The sequence below is a fragment of the Mustela lutreola genome, chromosome 2 (assembly GCF_030435805.1).
Source record: "Mustela lutreola isolate mMusLut2 chromosome 2, mMusLut2.pri, whole genome shotgun sequence".
Lineage (NCBI taxonomy): Eukaryota > Metazoa > Chordata > Mammalia > Carnivora > Mustelidae > Mustela > Mustela lutreola.
This window is the reverse complement of record NC_081291.1, coordinates 166,216,441-166,236,019: the sequence shown is the minus strand read 5'-3', so window position 1 is coordinate 166,236,019 and position 19,579 is coordinate 166,216,441. Positions and strand designations below refer to the sequence as shown.

General features: G+C 40.5%; 1 protein-coding gene across 28 annotated transcripts in view; it reads left to right on the top strand.

Moving 5' to 3' along the window:
* PHLDB2 (pleckstrin homology like domain family B member 2) overlaps positions 1-19,579 on the top strand; it is a 220,871-nt gene that overhangs the window by 132,412 nt on the left and 68,880 nt on the right. For all 28 annotated transcript variants that reach the window (XM_059164161.1, XM_059164165.1, XM_059164181.1 and 25 more), the window contains one exon: positions 3,403-4,742. In XM_059164161.1, coding sequence (XP_059020144.1) covers positions 3,403-4,742 — 1,340 coding nt within the window. The remainder of the gene's footprint in view (positions 1-3,402; positions 4,743-19,579) is intronic.

Below are 19,579 nucleotides of genomic sequence, written 5' to 3'. Positions count from 1 at the left end.
ATGCAATATGTGCCCTCCTTAGTACCCACCACCTGGCTCCCCCAACCTCCCACCCCCCGCCTCTTCAAAACCCTCAGATTGTTTTTCAGAGTCCATAGTCTCTCATGGTTCACTTCCCCTTCCAATTTCCCTCAACTCCCTTCTCCTCTCCATCTCCCCTTGTCCTCCATGCTATTTGTTATGCTCCACAAATAAGTGAAACCATATGATAATTGACTCTCTCTGCTTGACTTATTTCACTCAGCATAATCTCGTCCAGTCCCATCCATGTTGCTACAAAAGTTGGATATTCATCCTTTCTGATGGAGGCATAATACTCTAGTATATTTGGACCACATCTTCCTTATCCATTCGTCCATTGAAGGGCATCTTGCTTCTTCCCACAGTTTGGCGACCATGGCCGTTGCTGCTATAAACATTGGGGTACAGATGGCCCTTCTTTTCACTACATCTATATCTTTGGGGTAAATACCCAGTATGTTAACTACATTTTTTAGAAGATGAGGATGCTAATATTACTTTACAAGCTATGTTCAGCAGACTTTTGAGAATTGTCTTGTAATCACTCTGTTCACTTTACTCATATTAGGAAAGGCATTGTGCTTGATTTTCTAGTTTTTCAGATGCTTAGAGTATGGAATGGGTAAATTTGCATGATTTAATGCTATGCCTGAGCCATTAAGAAGAAGAGCTGGGGAAAATGTTAAAGTCGTCAAATATTTACATATTAAGTTAGTCTGACCAAGAAGCTTTTTTAGAAGAGTTAATATCTGGCTCAACAATTGGACAAGCGCTTCGGAAAAATGAGAACGTAATCGACTTAAAAGTGAAGTATTTCTAAGTACATTTAAGTTCTACTTTCTTAGCAAATTTCAGTGATGTAACAATGTTTTCAACTACAGTGTAGTGTAGTTTTGTACTAGATCCTCAGATACCCATCTTGTAGCTGAAAGTCTGTGCCAACTCATTTACAACTTGAACGTTCTCTCTCTCTCTCACACACACGCACAGACACACATACGTGTTTGTGAAGTGATGGATGTGTTAACTAACGAGATGGTGAGACGCCATTCATAACATAATGTACATTAAGTCACCATAGTGTCCATTCTAAATATCTTACAGTTTTATCTGTCAGTCATACCTCAATAAAGCAGAAATAAAATAAATATTTGGGTTATTCCCCGCCCCATAATAAATAGCACTGTAATGTCTTCATGGCCCCCTTTTTTCCTTGTTTCTTCAGTTAGAAAATATTTAACTTGAGGGAATTGGCCAAGGTTTGCTGAAATTTCAGCATGGCAGACCAAGCGTAAAGAAGTCTGTTGAGAACAGAGGGGAGCATGACTGGAGGTCATCTTGATTTCAGTCCTCCGAGGGGACAGAGGGAGGTGTGTCTGAAACCAGGCTTGTGTTGCTCTCAAGGTCATAGCTGGTGGTCATAGGCAATTGCTGAAAGGGATATTTGGCTTGGGAGCAGAGATGGCACTGACCCTGAAGACTGAAAGATCTGACAAAGGCCAGATTGTAGGACCAGATTCCATCTGGGAGGCAGTTCTAAAGGAGAGTCTCAATTTTTTTTTTTTTTTTTTAAGGTCTGCTCCAAAAGATAATCATGGTTTTAATCCCTCAAGGCAGGAATTTGGGCTGGAGGGTAGAGAACCCCAAGCAGAGCTTATTGGGGGAAACTGAGCTTTACAAGTTGATCAGTACTTAGCCCATCTAGGATTTAAGCACCCAGACTGTTACTTGGTCCCAGCCTGGGTAGGAAGCCATTCCCTACTCTACTGCGTGAATCTGCCGAGGAAGTCTGCAAAGCTGAGCAAGGAAGGCAAAGTCCCTGATCTCTGGCTAGGACGTGGGGGGAAGGCTGTGACAGAAATTGAAAGCTAGTGTTCATCGATTGTCTCACCAGTGGGTCCGTGGGAGTCAGGAGAGGTTGGAGATGAGATGGAAGTACTACACTTACCCTCTTCCTTGAATTTGTGGTATCGTTATGGAAACAAGCACATTATAAAATTGGTTACTCACCATGAGCGACTCTGCCGATACAGAGACCAGAGTTGTAATACATAGTGTCTGAGGAGCCTGAGGTGTTGGACGATCTCAGCAGTGCCCAAGTTCAATGAGAGTGTTTAAAACTGTGTCTTTGCTTTGATGATAATCTGCAGAATACATATTTTTATCAGGTACAAACACAAGCCTTCTCATTTGCAGTGATAATTTGTATTTAAAGTATGTTTTCATAACCTAAAACTTTAGTTTCTTAAGTTAATGCAATTCAAACTGGAGTCCAAAAATACTCTTCTGGGTGCATACGTTTTTAAAGAAACTGTAAGCATGGAGGATAGAATCCGAATCTGAGCCATGAAGAATGGGTGGGCTCACATGGGTACAAAGAAGAGATAGATAAAAGTGTTTCCACAAGAGACAGAGTGTGAGATCAAGGATGAGCATGATTCATTTAGGGGACCTGGAACTTGAAGAATACTTCAGTTTCAGGTTTTAAATCCTGCCTCCTGACCTTGACATGGCAATAGTTTTGGGAACCCTGTTTTCTTGTTTCCTCGATTACCTGCCTTCTTCTGATGGATGCACGAACTCGATGACATCTTTATTGAGAACGTGACTCTCACAACCTCTTTAAAGGGTCATCTTCTGACACTCACGTTACTGATCAGTATGTAACGTGAAACTTTCTTTGTGTGCCAGAACGTGAATTTTGTCTCTGCAGGACTGTACTTCTGAGCAGTTCATGATTCTAGCAGAGATGTCCAAAGGAGGGTGCGTTGCATCACCACGCTGGGTATTTGGCTGCTGCTCAGGAAGCAGGTGGTCCATCGAGGACCAGGACACTAACAGGACATTGTCTTTTTTATGGAAGAACCTCACCTGTACTTTGTTAGGCATTTGTTCTTCTCAACTATCATCAATGGCCTCTTGAGTTATTTTTCTTTTGTACAAAAAGCATCCCAGATCAGTGTTCTTTTTTTTTATTCTTCTTAAGATTTTATTTATTTATTTGAGAGAAAAAGAGCACAAGAAGGGGCAGTGGCAGAATGAGAGGGACGAACAGACTTCCCACTGAGCAGAGAGCGCTACGTGGGGCTTGATCCTAGGACCCTGGGATCATGTCCTGAGCCAAAGGCAGAGGCTTAACTGACAGAGTCACTCAGGTGCACCCTGCCGCCCCCGCTCCAAATCAGTGTTATGGTTCTTCATTTTACAGTAGTTTAATGAGATTTATTACTAACACAGGGTTTGTGTTTGTTGATTACGTCATGTTTGTTAATTACATCAGACGGCAGGGCTGTTTGTTCAGATGTAGGCTGACAAGTACATCTTGGTCTTTTTCAATCTTCTTTGCTAAGTAAAACTTTCTTTTTTTTTCCCCCTTTACAGATTCCGACAAGATCATGGCAGAGCACAGCCACAAGCAGAATCTGCTCGATTTACAGAATGGTAGCTTAGAGGGCAGCTTTGTGGCAAATTCCCTCGAGGACAATTCCCCAAACATGATGGAGAGCCTGAGTCCAAAGAAATATTCCTCCAGCCTAAGGTTTAAAGCCAATGGAGACTATTCGGGCTCTTACTTAACCCTCTCACAACCTGTGGCTGCTAAGAGAAGCCCTTCCCCTCTGGGATCCAATGTCAGGAGCAGCCCCTCACTGGCCAAAATCCAGGGAAGCAGGCAGTTCTCCTGTGATGGAACTGAGAAAAGTATTTCCGTGAAACCGCCCACCCCTCTCCTCAGCACTTCCCCCTCCCTCAGTGGGTACCCACTTGGGAGAGCGGACTTTGATCATTATACTGGCCGGGACAGCGAAAGGTCCTTGAGGCTCGCAGAGAAGCCTCCCTATTCCAAATACAGCTTAAGGAATAAATCCCATGACAATGTCTACTTTCTCGGGGGGCTGGAAGGCCGAAAGGTGTCTGGCTCCCTCCTGACCATGTGGAATGGAAGTTCCCTGAGCGACACTAGCCCCTCTCCCATCAGCAGATCGGGGGCGGCAAGCATGCCTTCAAGCCCAAAGCAAGCCAGGAAAATGAGCATCCAGGACAACCTGACCCTTCAGCCCAAGCTGAGCCGACACAAGGAGCTGGCGTCTGAAAACATCAGTTTAAGAACCAGGAAGTATTCGGGCAGCAGCCTGAGTCACATGGGAGCCTACAGCCGCTCTCTCCCCAGGTTACACAGGGCCACCGACAACCAGCTGACGCCCCTCAGTTTGCCTCCCAGAAACTCTCTGGGCAATTCCAAACGAACGAAACTGGGGGAAAAGGATCTACCTCATAGCATCATAGACAATGACAATTACCTGAATTTTTCTTCTTTGAGCTCAGGGGCTTTACCCTATAAGCCCTCCGCATCGGAGGGGCATCCTTACGTCAGTTCCACCCTCAGCGTCCCTGCCAGTCCTCGAGTGGCTCGGAAGATGCTTCTGGCCTCCGCCTCCTCCTGCACCTCTGATGACCTTGACAGGGCTCCCTACTCCGGGCCCGGCCCAGGGCACTCGTTTCCTCCCGGGGACATGTTCGCCGCCAGGAGGAACTTCTCCTGTGGGTCTGTTGAGTTCGATGACGCCGACCTGGAGAGCCTCCGACAGGCCTCAGGAACTCCCCAGCCCATCCTCCGGGAGAGGAAAAGCAGCATCAGCTCCATTTCCGGCCGCGATGACCTGATGGACTATCACCGGCGGCAGAGGGAGGAGAGACTCAGGGAGCAGGAGATGGAGCGACTGGTAATCCTCATCCGACTTGACCTCACTCTTCCCTTGAGCAGCTTCTTGGAGACACACTTGGAGGCCTGTAGGAGCTCCACGTGCCCCAGACACTGCTTTGTCTTTCTAGAATTCTGCTGTCCTTCCCTTTCTCAGTCCCTATGGCTGGTCGCGTGGGGGCGTTTGAAGGCCTACCTGTACCTAGTGTTAGATTACGTGGCTCTGCGGAGTCCTCTCACGCGTAGATTCCTGATAAACCTAACCGAGTGGTTGTGAATTTTACTGAATTTCTTATAAGTCTTACAACCTTTTCTTTAAGACAGTGAGTAAACACTGATTTGTATTACGGATGCCGTCAAATTGATATGGCATGGTATGATAGGAGTAATTGGGGAAATCACGACTGTTTAGGAATTAGGCAGTAAACTTTTCCGTAGAGCAAGTGGTCTAGAAAATTGAAAGGTCAGCTAAATGTTGCTCAGCCTTTTTCCTGCTCTGTACACATACGTGTACCCCCCCCCCCCATATTCCCTTCTGCAGTGTCTCCTAGTCCATGCAGTGACACCCAAGTACACATCCAGGGAAGTTTTTTGAGTTGTCTTTTTCTGTTGAAAATGGATTTTTGCTGACTGTGGGAAATACTGAAAACAGTAAGAAAGGGGGATACTATCCCTTGAGAGTCCCATTCATGAATGAGGGCAAACTGCTGCGTTCTTACTCTTTTCTTTTAAGCGTAGACTTTTTTGCCTATGTGTTTCTTAGGACGAACAGGGTGAGAGTTTACTTTAATTCATTAATGCTGAGTTGTTCCTTAAAGAGGGATGCAGCAGGGGCTGATAAAGCTGATTTACAAAAGTATAAGAGTATCAAAAGGATTTTCATTGCTAAAAGAAAGTATGCTGGAGTAAAATTTCTGAATCACATACCAAGCTGAGTAATGCCCTACAGGATAACAAAATTGTAACCTTTGGATTCGAATGGGCAGAAACCGTTTGCATCTATCCAGGACAAAAACTGTTTGGAATTTTACACAAAGAATCATTTGTGTCCCTCATAGATGTTGATAAGTCAGTATCGATCCTTGCAGATAGCCTAACCAGTAATAGTGAATGCAAACGAATGTGCATACCCTTAGAAAATTCTGTATTCCTTGGGTGGCTCTGTTAGATGGTGCTCCAGTAGGACAGTTTTTCTTTGTTATCTTAAATAATCTTACAGAGATTTTTCATGGTCACAAAAAGGCATTGTATTTGGGCTTGATTAATTGACAGTTCAGGAGAAGTTTTAATTAGCATATGAATAAGCCTTCTTGTATGCAGTATAGCAAATCTGGCTCTGTAGTGTGATGAACAACTCTTACTTTTTAAAAAATTATCATTATAGTATAATTGACACACAGGGTTACATTAGGTAAGTTAGTTTCCGGCGTACAACATAGTGATTCTGCAAATCTATACCTTGGGCTAAGCTCACTGCAAGTGTGGCTTCCATCTGTCACCTTACAAAGCTATGCCATTGACTCTGTCCCGTAGGCTGTACCCTTCATCCCTGAGCAACTACTCTTAGTGAAGCCAGAAAGTTAAGCTCTATTGGATAATTTATTAAGGAATCCAGGAGAGCATTTCAGTGGCTTCCCTCACTCCAGTGATCTTCCTGAGATGCTATTATTTCCTCTTCTGTTCCAAGGACAGGAAACTAACCTCAAAAATCACCTCCAGTTTTCATCTTTAGCACTTTTAAGTGTTGGTGAATTTCTCGTTCTTCCAGTTTCCCCAAATCTCCGAAGGTTCCTGACAATCCAGGAAGTGACCTTCCTTACTGCCTGTCAGGTCAGGGCCTTGTAAGTCACAAACTAGGTCTTGGTTCAATTTCTTGGGAGAATTTTATGGATATTGCCTCCAAATGTAAAGTTAGATCCCTTTTTTGCTTCATAATGGGCTTTATGATGTTCAATGAAATGAGGCTTATTTTTAAATATGACACTTTGGTTTTGGCCCCTGTTGCTTAGTCCGTTTGTCTAATTACATCCCAGTAAAAAGGAAGAGAGATTCTTATTGATCCATGCAAGTAATGTTACTGCTTTTAAAAAATAAAGTGACTGGGACACCTGGGTGGCTCATTCAGTTAAGCTTCTACCTTCAGCTTGGGAAGTGATCCCAGGGTTCTGGGATCCAGCCCCATATTGGGCTCCCTGCTCAGCAGGGAGTCTGCTTCTCTCACTGCCTGCCACTCCCTCTGCTTGTGCGCATGCTGTCCCTCTCTGGCAAATAAATAAATAAAATCTTAAAAAAAAAAAAAAAAAAACCTAAAAAAAAAAAAAGTGAGTTAGGAAAAATATTTCTTCCTGAATTCTGAGGGACCAAGGAGAAGAAGCTACCCTTGAAAGAATGTTTCCTTTAGTTTACAAAATCAGAGTCAACTAAATTGAGGGTTAGAGATAGATGGAGATGAATGCTAAAGATGTTCCCCATTTAGACAGTAGAATATTACACACAATGCCAATGATTTTCCATGAGACATATGGAAATTAGATTTCCAGGATCAGTTCGATGAGTTCTATAGAATTCTTATTCCTTTGCATCTTGGGTCATCAGCTTGATTTCATGAAGTCATCTATTTGTGGACTAAAAGAAGTCCTGGTTTAACCACCTTGTACTGTTTCCTGCTTGCCTATGCAGTGTCAGCTAAGAACTCAGAAGCCTTTACTCACAAGTCTGTTTCTGAAATCTCGAGATTGAAAAGAGTATCTGGTAAAGGTCTATCTACCAGGCTCTGAGACTCTTTGTTTAAGTCACATTCTAATCTGTAACTAGCCGCAGAGTGTGTAAGCAACCGTGAGAGGAAAGCGGAGACCACTTGGTGAGGGTAAGGGTAAGTGTCTGTGGTTCATCTGTGGTTAAGCTCATGAAGAGTAATCAGCAAGAAGGAGAGGTAAAATCCTCTGTCGGTGCATAGGACATTGGTCTTATTTAACCAGTGTTTCCCCAGAGGGTGAGAACGAATCACAGAGCGTTGAGGACATTCACAGACACCCAGGACCTCTCTGTGAAGTATGCCATCTCTGAACATTGTTTGTATTATAATATTTTACCCTTACAAAATTAGCCTCGGGAAGGCTGAGCTTCTCATTTCATTTGACAGATCTTCCTATGCTATTTTTGATGGTATTGAGCTATTCACAAATAAGGGGCATAGCAAACCTAATTATTTCTGACATTTTTTTTGTAAGGTTAAGGAATAAATCTGGTGCTTGCCCAGGGATCAAGTGGGAAAACTTAAGGATGGATCATGTATAAAAGATAACTTGGAAAATTTTTTTTTCCCCTGAATTTAAGATCCGATTTTGGGAAGGCAAAATCAAATATGAATTAGAGAAGATTTCATTACGTGACTAATATAGGATTGTGGATGCATGAGAACAATGAATATTTGCAGTTTACCTACTGAATAAAGCAACAACATTTTATAATAAATAAGAAATCTTAAATCATTAGGAAATGAGGAACTTTCATTTGAAATATTTAGGGATATAACAAAAAAGTTTATCCTGTGAGATACAAAATCTCTCTGCTTTCCTGGGCAGGCTATGTAGAAAAATAACCTTTTATTACCTTTTGTAATAGGTAATAGGCTATTTCTCCTATTTTTGTAATAGGTAATGGGCTGATTTCTCCAAGATCATTCTGTCATTTCAATAGAGGTAACTGCATTTTAGCTTTATGTTTATAAGGTATTTGACATGCATTACATTTTTAAAAATTACTTTATTAATAAACCCATCAAAGTGTGCAAGCATTGCCATAATTTTAACATTTTATTACATTTTTATAGCTTACTATTTCAGGTATTATAAACCAAGTCAAATAAAGCTCCCTTTGTGCAAACCTACAATTTTTAAATTTTCACCATCTTTTGTTCTTCATGGTCTTTTGTCAAATCTGGAACAACCAGATACTTTAAGAAAAAAAGTATCTAGCTTGAAGATATTGGAAATTATGCTTCAACTGACACATCACAGAACATAATTACCATTGGTATGAAAAGGTGTGTCACAATTATAATTCAGTTTAGTTGAGCACAACTTTTATATTTTTCTTCACCTTAAACATTATATGGAAGTGATCTTAGCTTATCTTTTCAGCAAACTAATATTATAAGACATTTTAAAAATTCAGGTAAACTAATCCCTTTGTGATAAAAATAAATCCAAACATATTTTAAGTATGAAATTATAGGAGCGCCTGGGTGGCTCCGTTGGTTGAGGATTAACTCTTGGTTTCAGCTCAGGTCATGATCTTAGGGTCCTGGGATTGAGCCACACAATTGGGCTCTGTGCTCAGTGTGGAGTCTGCTTGGGATTGTCTCCTTCTCCTTCTGTCTCTCCCCTACTCATGCTCTCTCTTTCTCTTTCTCTTAAATGAATAACTCTAAAAAAAATAGGAAATTACATATGTACTGTACTGTACGTTGATAAAATAAGGAAAAAACATACAGCTGATTTTTAAACCAGGGTGTCAGATCAGTCTGACTTGTACAAGAGTTTGCTTTGATCACATAAACTTGCTTTCTAAGGAAAAAAATGCTTCTGAAATCAGCATTTTTTGATGAGACAGTTCTTTTTCTTAAAATGCGAACATATTTTAATTATTAGAATTATTGCATTTTCTTAGAATTTTGGAAATGTTAGATTTATCTAGATGCTGATTAGTCTCTAAAGCAATCAGAATAGAGGTTCTTTATTTTAGTTTATTATTATCCTTAAGAAATAGGAAAATACTTCACTCTTACACAGTGATTTTTTCCCCCCCCGAGGTACAGAGCCTCAGATGAAAAACTTAAAATTTGGTTCTATAGCTTCAGCTGCAGATCAAAAGTAAATACTGGAACATAAAATTTACTTGTTCCATATCTCAAGAGACTGCTCACTGTTCCACTGGGCACAAAATAGTGTCCTGATTTGAACTCACAGAAAGTGAAATAACCAACCAATTAAAACAAGAACAAATACAAATGCTCAGTCATCTTTCACCTGAGCAAGGTTGAATTTCAGTTCTACCTGCAGATCACAAGTGGCCAGACCATAAAACCAGATCCCCACTCGTGACTGCCACCAGTGGAGATAACTATTGGTTTGCGTGCAAATTAAAACCCAGGTCAAACTTGGTCAAAAATTAGAAACAGAAGCCAAAGCACAGCCAAGAAAGCAAAAACTGCAGAAAAGAGCAAGTCAGTGAAGGTAAAGTTCTCCTGCCATCTGGGATTTACTTCAGGAGCCAAGAGAAGCTTTGCCTGGATTTCCAGCCCATGGGATCTATTTCGTGAAAAATGCAATTTAATTGACTCCACAAGACGAGTGTACTTGGACACTTCACAGGCACCTCCAAAATGTCAAAGCATAATTTTCAAAAAAAGAAACAGAACTCTTACACAAATATGAAATGAATAGATGCCAAAGATTTATTTAACTCAATAGTGAGGAAACTGAGCAAAGTAAGGTTGGTTCACTGAGCATAATTTCTATAGTACTTTTTAGCTAAGCTGTGATTATACTAGTGTTTCATCTGGATTATTTTTTTTGTTGTTGTTTTTTACTTGTTCAATCTCTATTTGAAAACTCAAGGTAATTACATTGAGTCTTAAAGATTGAACCCTAATTATGAATCTCCAAGGACCTATTTATGAAGTATAATAATCCACTTTGAGTCTACATTAAGTGGCCTCCAACTGCTGTGCTATTTGAGATGTTTGGTTTTTCATACATTTTATTCCTTCTTTCTTGCTCTCAGCTGCCAGTTCTTGCCTTTGTCATTATGCTAGCCTTTTCTTTCATTTTTTGATTTTTGAAACCAGATATCAAGCCTTGTTTAAAAATATTCCAAACTAAGAGTTACCAGGTCCAAGTGAGGTCTTGAGAGGACTCTGTGCCCATGAAATGTATGTACTCCAGTCCATAGACCCCGTGACCTCCTTCTGGGCTGGTCTGTGGTGGTTACAGCTATTTTCCAAGTGGAGGACATGAATGGATGAGCTGTCTCCAGAAGGCTAGGATGCTGATTCTATGACACACTCTGTTTTCTAGAGGCTAGAGGAATAATTGTACAGTAGACAGGGTATTCTGTTAGTCCTCTCATTTGCCTCCCTCCCAGTAATGTCGACATACGGATGGCATCTAGTGCATCTTAAAGTCTAGGGAAAAGACATTTTGAAAAGACAGGGGGGGGAATGAAAAAACTCTATAGCAAACTTGGGTGCTGTTAAGAATCTTCATTTGGTTACAATGCCAAAAGCATCTGTGTGCTATTGTGGAGAACCAGTGGTTCCCCACAAATTGCACTGTAGCAATCCAATATTTTCTTTCTGGCTGATGGCAGTCTTCTGTGGTGCCTCAATAAACAGCATTGTCACCATATGGAACTATGTGGGGCCACACTTGCCATTTATTTTTCAAACGCGTTGTAATGTGATGCCCATCTCCTGAAGCCCCAGGTTTCTAACTTTCTACAGGCTTTACCATTCTGAAGATAAGGTTGGCTTTCTTTCAAGGAAGATGTTAATATTCCCATGGTATTGTTATTGGAATAGATGAAATGTCTGGGTCAGCAATTCTGTGCTGTTTGGAAGACATTTTGTTCCAGTAGCTTCTCTGAAAGCTCTTTACAGCTGAAGACTTCTGGATTGCATGAGGCTGGGACTGTGTTGATCTTCTTCTCTGCTGTATATCCACCTCCTAGCCATTGATGAGAGTGCGAGAAGCACTGTACATCTGTTTTTGAAAAGAGCAAATGAGTGTTTTTGATACCCATTAATGACATTCATTCTGGCTTTCCTTATTCTGTGGTTGAAGCTTCTCCCCTTGTTCTCAAACATCCCAAACTTAAGTTGGTGTACTTGGTTCCAGGTAACCATGAAGCTCAATGAAAAAGAATCCACATATCTCAGCACAAATGTGTTCTTTTGCTTCCAGAAGTGAGGCAATTCCCTTCCAATATGCAGTTAAAAATGAAAAGGTGAAAATTAGATGGTTTCCTCTATTTTGCAAATTTCTTAGCAGTCTTTGTAAGAACTGGTGCTCTCCAGGGGTATACGGGGCCAAGGCTGCAGGACCCAGAGTCTTGCTTGTGTAGTGTTGAGTAGCTCAGAGACCTATATTTCTAAAAGTAAATATCAGTATAATGGTGGGTATTTAAGGAATTACAGCATTCTATAAAATAAATGTATATGTTCACTAATCTTAAAATGGTAAGATGCAGATACCATTTTAAAAATGAGAGAGTAAACAGGTTGGTGCTGTTTAATTTTATAATTAGGAAAAACCATTTGGGAGCCCAAGAAGTGTGAGCCTTGTCAGATGAAGGTCTCTCTAACCAAAGGTATGCCTTGCTTTCTTGCCGGGATTCTTGCTACCTGCACTTCCTTGTGATTCCTGACCCCAAAGACATTTTGGGCATTCAGACTTTTTTTTTTGCATTGTGAATTTGACAGCGTTCCTTGGTTGGAGGCAGAATGGCAACGTTAAGAGAACGTCTTGTGCGACCTAGCCATAATATTAATCTTTTTTTTATTATTCCTGAGAAGAATGTGTTTGAAATGTGAAGGCAAGCTTAAGTATTGAAAATTATTTTGTTCTCCAGTCTCACAAACTTGGAAGGGATCTCTTCCTGGTGTGGCCCTTCCCCCTGCTACATCCTGGCAGAATTGTAATTTTTTTTTTAAGATTTTATTTATTTATTTATTTGACAGAGAGAGACAGAGAGATCACAAGTAGGCAGAGAGGCAGGCAGAGAGAGGGGGCGGGAAGCAGGCTCCCTGCTGAGCGGACAGCCCGCCCATGCGGGCCTCGATCCCAGGACCTTGGGATCATGACCTGAGCTGGAGGCAGAGGCTTAATCCACTGAGCTGCCCAGGGTCCCAGAGTTGTAATTTTTAAAAAATGGTTGCACTTGTGGGGAGTGGGTCAGTTAAACTCCAGGAGGGTTAGAGGTTGGTTTACTGACCAAATTAACTTGGTGGCTTAGACTTTTTAAAGGGATATTTAGAAATTATGACTCACTTTCTATATTCTGACTCAGAATGTCTATTGTTACATTAGTTTATTTAATCTTCAGAGTTAGCGTAAGCCCTCAACTGACTCATTTTGGTGAAGCCTTGGCTCTAATATTTCAGTCTGTCAGTTATCTGCCATTCTGCACCTTTCACCTTGATGCCTTTACCCGGATGGTCAGTGCTCTAGCTCAGAAATATAATGGGAGCCATCATTGTGAGCCAGATGTGCAATTTTAAATTTTCTTATGTTCAGAAAACTTTTGGAGGGGCACCTGGGTGGTTCAGTCGGTTAAGCATCTGCTTTCGGCTCGGGTCGTGATCCCAGAGTCCTGGGATCGAGCACTGTATCAGGCTCCCTGCTCAGCGGAGAGCCTGCTTCTCCCTCTGCTCCTCTGCACACTCACATGCATGCTCCTCTCGCTTTCTCTTTCTCAAATAAATAAATAAAATCTTCCTTAAAAAAGGAAACTTGATGAAATAGTGAAAATAATTATGCTATATTAGACAGTACAAGCTTAGAATCGTGATGCTCTCTACCTGTGTAAATCAACTGTCCATTCTGTACACAGACTTCCTTCATTTCTAATAAAATAAGACTAAATCTCTAAGTAGTGAGAAGTATGAAGTAGACTACTGTCCGGTTAGATCACTTGGGGTCATCAGAAAATAAACTGCAGACGTTCTCTCTGTGTTATTTTAAGTGGCCAATTGTCACATGTATGTAGTTGTCTAGTAAATATTGAAGGAATTAATCATTAGCAAATTAAGAGTATCAACTGTCCTCAGCTAACTGAGACTAAAAACAGTTATCACATCTTTTTCTTCTCCACAGTTGGATCAGTAGGTACATGGAGGAGTGATGGGAAGGAAGAAAAAAAGTAGCATTTAGCAATAATCTAGTGACCCCACATTGGAGAAACACAGAGCAATGTCTCCGTATAATTCTTTGCTACACTAGTCTGTGACTGTTGCTATTAAAAGCAGGTTTCTCTACACGCAGGAGCCAACCGTGGGTCCTTATTACAGTGGCAGTACAAGCTATTGCCTCTTGATGGTGCCACACATTTAAAGATTCCTGCTCAGAATTGAGGGATTTGTGCTGTGAATCCTCAAGCAGTTTAGTGTTCTGGGCTCAGCACAAAAATAAAGAAAACACCTTGGATGAAGAAGCAGCTGCCCTGTGAGCCAGGGAGCGAGTCTCCTTCTTTTCTTAAGATGATAAATTGAGGCAGGAAGGTTCATGACTAAAAAGAAATAAAGCTCAGAAATAAAAGTCACAGGAAAAGGTACAAATAAGATGGAAATTGAAAATATAGTAAATCAATACAGACAGGGTAATGGGGAATGACTCGCGCTTCTTCGTAGAAAAATGATCCCCATATTGGTTGTTAAATTATCTAAATTAAAAGCCATTAATTCAGCGACCTTTGAAAACATTTTTTCATCCACTAGTAGGTCTAATGACTGTGCTGGTTCATTGTAAGGTGAATTTTTCTTCTCTGGTTCTAGAAAAGCTTATGGGATATCTGCTCTGAAGAATACTTTGAAAGTTTGTGATTAGTTTTTAAGAAAAATTATAGAACACATATTAGAATAGAAACTTGCATCACTTTTTCATTGGAAGGATTTTGTCAGCCATTTGAATGTGCGGATTAGGACTTACTTGAAGTCCCTCGCAGAAAAGTTAATCTTTTTTTTATTTTGAGGTAATTGTGGATTTACATGCAGTTGTAAGAAATAATTCAGAGAGATTCTGTGTACCCCTTATCCAATTTCCTCCAGTGCTAACATCTTGCCAAACTATAGTTTTCCTATCACAGCTGGTATATTAACATTGATGCAGTCAAGATACAGAGCAGATACAACACCCCAAACTCCTCCCTGCAGGCCTTCTGTAGCCTCCCCAACTTTCCTCCTACTCTCAGCAACTCCTTAACCCCTGGCATCTGCTCGTCTGTTCTCCAGAGCTATAATTTTATTATCATAGGTATGTTACATACATGTAATCATATACTTGATTGAGTTTGGCTTCTTCCTCGCTGCATAAGTCTTTGGAGATTGAACTGGGATGTTCCATGTTATTTTTTCTCTCCAGCTCAAGTCCGGGATGTATGAGGTAAAGGAAATCTCAGGGAACTCATTTCTGGGTCCCTATGTGCCCAGCTGATCTGCTGCCTTTTCTTCATCTTTTGGTCTTCTTCTGTTTGTCTTATTATACAAAATGTGTCCAAGGTTCTCAGTTACACTCAGTGGGAGGAATAGGGAAAAATACCTCTACCTCATCTCCCCAGAAGCAGGAGTCAGGGAGGTTAGTTTTTAAAGTTCAGAACAGCCAAGAACTTGGCTCTGCTGAAGTCTAATTGATCTCAAGGGGGAAATCTGTATATGGGGGCATGTTCTGCTGAAGAATTTTGGTTTGGAAAAATTGAAGTTTCTCATTCAAAATTGCTAAGACCATATCCCAGTTCTGGGATTGTAATTTGAATTTTGAAAGAAGGCAATTTTAATAAAATGCCTAAATAGAAAAAGAATACGTTTCTCAGACATGTATTAGTCTTTCATTTTGATTACAGAATAAGAGAGCCAGAATATTGAAAGTCTGTCTTTCCCATTAGAGCATGGAGACCAAGGCCTAAATTATAGTAGGCAGAGATTACAATTTTAAAAGTTGTTCTGGGAGCAAGGAAAATGTAGTTACTTTCTTAACATCTCAAGTAGAGAAAGAAGACTTGTCACTGTTTATTTTGCATTTTTAAAAGATTTTCTTTCTTTCTTTTTTTTTAAAGATTTTATTTATTTATTTGACAGAGAGAGAGATCACAAGTAGGCAGAGAGGCAGGCAGAGAGAGAGAGAGAGGAGGAAGCAGGCTCCCTGCTGAGCACAGAGCCCGATGTGGGGTTCGATCCCAGGACCCTGAGATCATGACCTGAGCTGAAGGCAGAGGCTTTAACCTACTGAGCCACCCAGGAGCTCCAGATTTTATTTATTTCCAAGAGAGAATACAAACCTGGGAGAGAGGCAGAAGGAGAGGGAAAAGTGAGAAGCTGCTATGCAGGGCTCGCTGTGTGGCTCTATCCCAGGACTCCGGGACCATGACGTGAGCCGAAGGTAGACACTGACTGAGCCACCTAGGAGTACCATTATTTTGCCTTTTTCTATATAGAACTGTAGCATGCTTTTATAAGTTTTAGAACACGGTATTTTCCATGTAATATATCTCTCATAAGGAGTTGCATTTACAAAACTTACAGTCCACCTGTTTTTGGCTTTGTGTTTTACATGTTAGACTTTCCAACTTTTTTACTCTACCAACTTCTTTGTGCATAGAGTGTTCCTTAATTTTTTTAGGTTAGATTTTCCAATGTGGAGATTTAGTTGTGGATCGAAAAAATTAAATATTACATAAAATTCTAAAGGTATTTCAGTGGATTGCATTTTATAAACCATGATCCTTCAGGGGAAACAAACAAATAAACAGATTCCCCGGAACTCGGTTAAGCCAGGGTGAAATTGCAAATGAACAGCAATATTTTAGACTTTTGTTGTGTTTTCCTTAGTGATGTGTAGCAAAAGCACAAATTTTCTAAACTGAAGGGATCTAGGAACCTTGTAGATTTTCTTCTGACACACTATGTAAAGGAAAAATAATTGGCATACTTCTTTAGACGCTATAAGGAAATTATGAGTATACTGATCACATGAATTTCCTTTGTTTGTAGCCAGTGCTTTTCAGTTGTAGAGAGAAGTGCATGATTTCCCCCCTTCAGTTATCTGAGCAGAGGCAACAATGTTATGGAGTCATTCATAATCAGCACTTTCTTTGAAGCACTATCTATTAATATTTTAAGAATAGTTCAGCTCAACCCTGATATCTTATTCAAGTACAATTTTTCATCACTTGTATGTCTGTCAGTTGATTTTAAATGACAAAATGATGCAAAAAGGCCTTAGGAAAAGGACGAAAATACAGCAGATCTAAGTTAGATGGTTATTGTAGTGAGAGATTTACTTGCATCTGCTCACAAATGCAAGAAATAACTGCCAGTGGAAAAAGCGAGTTGAAGCAAACATTCCTGGTCTAAAAAGTAACAGGATCAATTAAATCAGGTGATAGTATTTTAGGACATGTTCAATGTAAATGAAAATAAAAATCAACATTACCTCAGCATGTATGTGTGTGTGTGTATATATATATATATATATATAATATATATAATTTATATCCTTATATAACATATTCCATATTATTGAATTATTAGATATGTTAATAATCATCTATTTAGTAAATGTATTGATAACATAAAATAGTATATACTAATTTTGTACATATATATTTCTTAATTACAAGCTCCTAAAATAGGGACACAGAAAAGGACAGTGGGTAAGGACTGCAGTTAGGACAAGTAGCATTAAGGGAGATGTTGACACACTAGTGAGTAATAGTAATTTAAAAAAAAAATCTGGAGTGTGAGGGGTTGATTTATGAAATGAGATTAAAAGAGCTGAGTTTCTTTGTCTGAGTATGAGCAAAGACAGGATATGATAAGTTCCTCAGGTATTTGAATGATGCGTGTGCTCATAGGGCAGGAACACTGATAATCTCGGGAGTGTAAGGTAGAGTCAGAGAAAATGTGAAATAGAAATCTGGGTTTTATGTCAAGTATGAATTGTGTGCATTGGAGAGGAGCATGGATTTGGGGGGGGGGGGTAGTTACTTCTAGAAGTTACTCTCTGGACTTAATGTGCTATGGGGAATATATGTTGCTCTGTGATGGTGGGGTTAGAATGACCAAAGGGCACAGGAGACTGAAAAGATCTCTTCCTCCCTGGGTTGCTATGGCAACTGGGCAGTGCTTTGTTGCCAGAAGTTCAGGCATGTGATTCACCCCGGGGGAGGGAATTTTGGGCAGTAGAGGATTTTTCTCTCCTTCCAGACTGGCCAAAGAGCCCCACAGATCTGTGAATTTTTCAGGGAGACATTTGGCTGCATCAGATATTTTTCCTGTATTGCCTTTCCCTGAAAACAGTTGGATTCAGCTGTTAGGTTTGCTTGTTAACTAATACAGTAGTCCCCACTTCTTTGCAGTTTGCTTTTCCTGGTTTCAGTTACCTGCTGTCAGCCTCGGTCTAGAAGCAGATAATCCTTCTTCTGATCCACCATGAGGAGGTCAGTAGTAGCCTAACGTTAGGCACCATACCTATGCCATTCACCTCACTTCATCGCATCATGTAAGCGTTTTATTATCTCACTTCATCATAAAAAAGGTGGGTACAGTACAATAAGGTACTTTGAGAGAGAAAGAGAGACCACATCCATAATATTATCACAATATATTGTTATACTATTCTATTTTATTATTGGTTATTGTTGTTAATCTCTTACTGTGCCTACTTTAATGCATTAAACTTTACTATGTTTATGTATGTACACATAGAAAAAACCATTGTGTATATTAGACCATTAGTACTATCCGTGGTCTCATGTACACACTGAGGGTCTTGGAACATATCCCCCTCGCATAAGGGGGGACTCCTTCCTGTATTAGTGATGATTCTCCAGGACCCACAAGACAGCTATCAATTTCACCTCCAATTTTTTATGGAAAGCATCTCTAATCATTGATAACAAACACTGAGCACCTGCCTTGTGACAGGAACCAACTTAGACTTTAAACATTCTCACACACACTCCTTTATTGATTCCTCCCAAGATGCCTAGGGCAGGTGCTGATCTTATCGTCTCCGTTTTACAGACCAGGTTATAGAAACTCAGAGGGTTGAACCTGGTAAGAACTTCTGTGTTATAGGTCTGGTACGTTCCAGAACTTCAAATCCAAATCTTTGTTCTTTCCACTTAATCAAACTTAGACACAGACTCTGCTCTGAAAACCCAGTGGTTCCGTATGAGAAAAAGAAATCGATTTATCCACAGATCCTTACAATACATGGTTACAGAGAGAAGCACTGAGATTTCTTTGCAGAATCCTTATACCATTATTTCAAAGCACTTCTTCTTTCTGCTTACTGTACTTGTAATTTTCCTGGAGAAGTGGAAGGTGGCCCTTCTCTTACAGAGTGTCTAGTCTGCACAAAGGCAGGATACACTATTCTAGATTGCAAAGGGCTGGGAATGATGGAAGTGAAATGCTGAGCTTTGGTGACTTCTTTGAGATTGGGAAATGTGTGGAGGTGTGAAGGGAAGTAAGGAAGCGGAATAGTGAATCTGCTGGGTAATGTCATGACGATAATTTAGTGTCTGGGGCGGTGGGAGAAGGAGAGGACTTGAGTACATTTGCAGACAGAGGCAAAGGATTTGAGAGAGGAAATAAGTGTGTAGGGGAGGGAAAATTGGTGAAACAAAACTATAAGGATAATGGGAGGGCATATAGACTCAGTGAGGCAGGTAGAGGGCTTTACCTTAGGAAGACTGAGGGACTCTCCTTAGATGCCTGTGCTAACATATTGTATATACTGTGTTCAAGAAGCATGTGTGTGTGTGTGTTTGTGTTTTAAATCCCCATGGCACCCTACAAGATAGATGCTCTAGTAATTCCCTGCTTTATGGATGAGGAACTAGGACCCACGGAAGCTAAATGACTTGCCCAGAGCCTCACAAGTAGCTACGGAAACAGCATTGAGGCTCCAGAATTCCTGCTCTTAGCCACTGTGGTACCACGAAGAAAGGAGGACCAGATATTTCAAAAGAGGTAGAGGAGGGAAGCTTGGGGCATTGCACAGGACGACCTTGATCTCCTTAGGCAGTGCTTTTGTGTATTGGGATGTATTGACTATATTTGAGAAATGAGTACTGAAA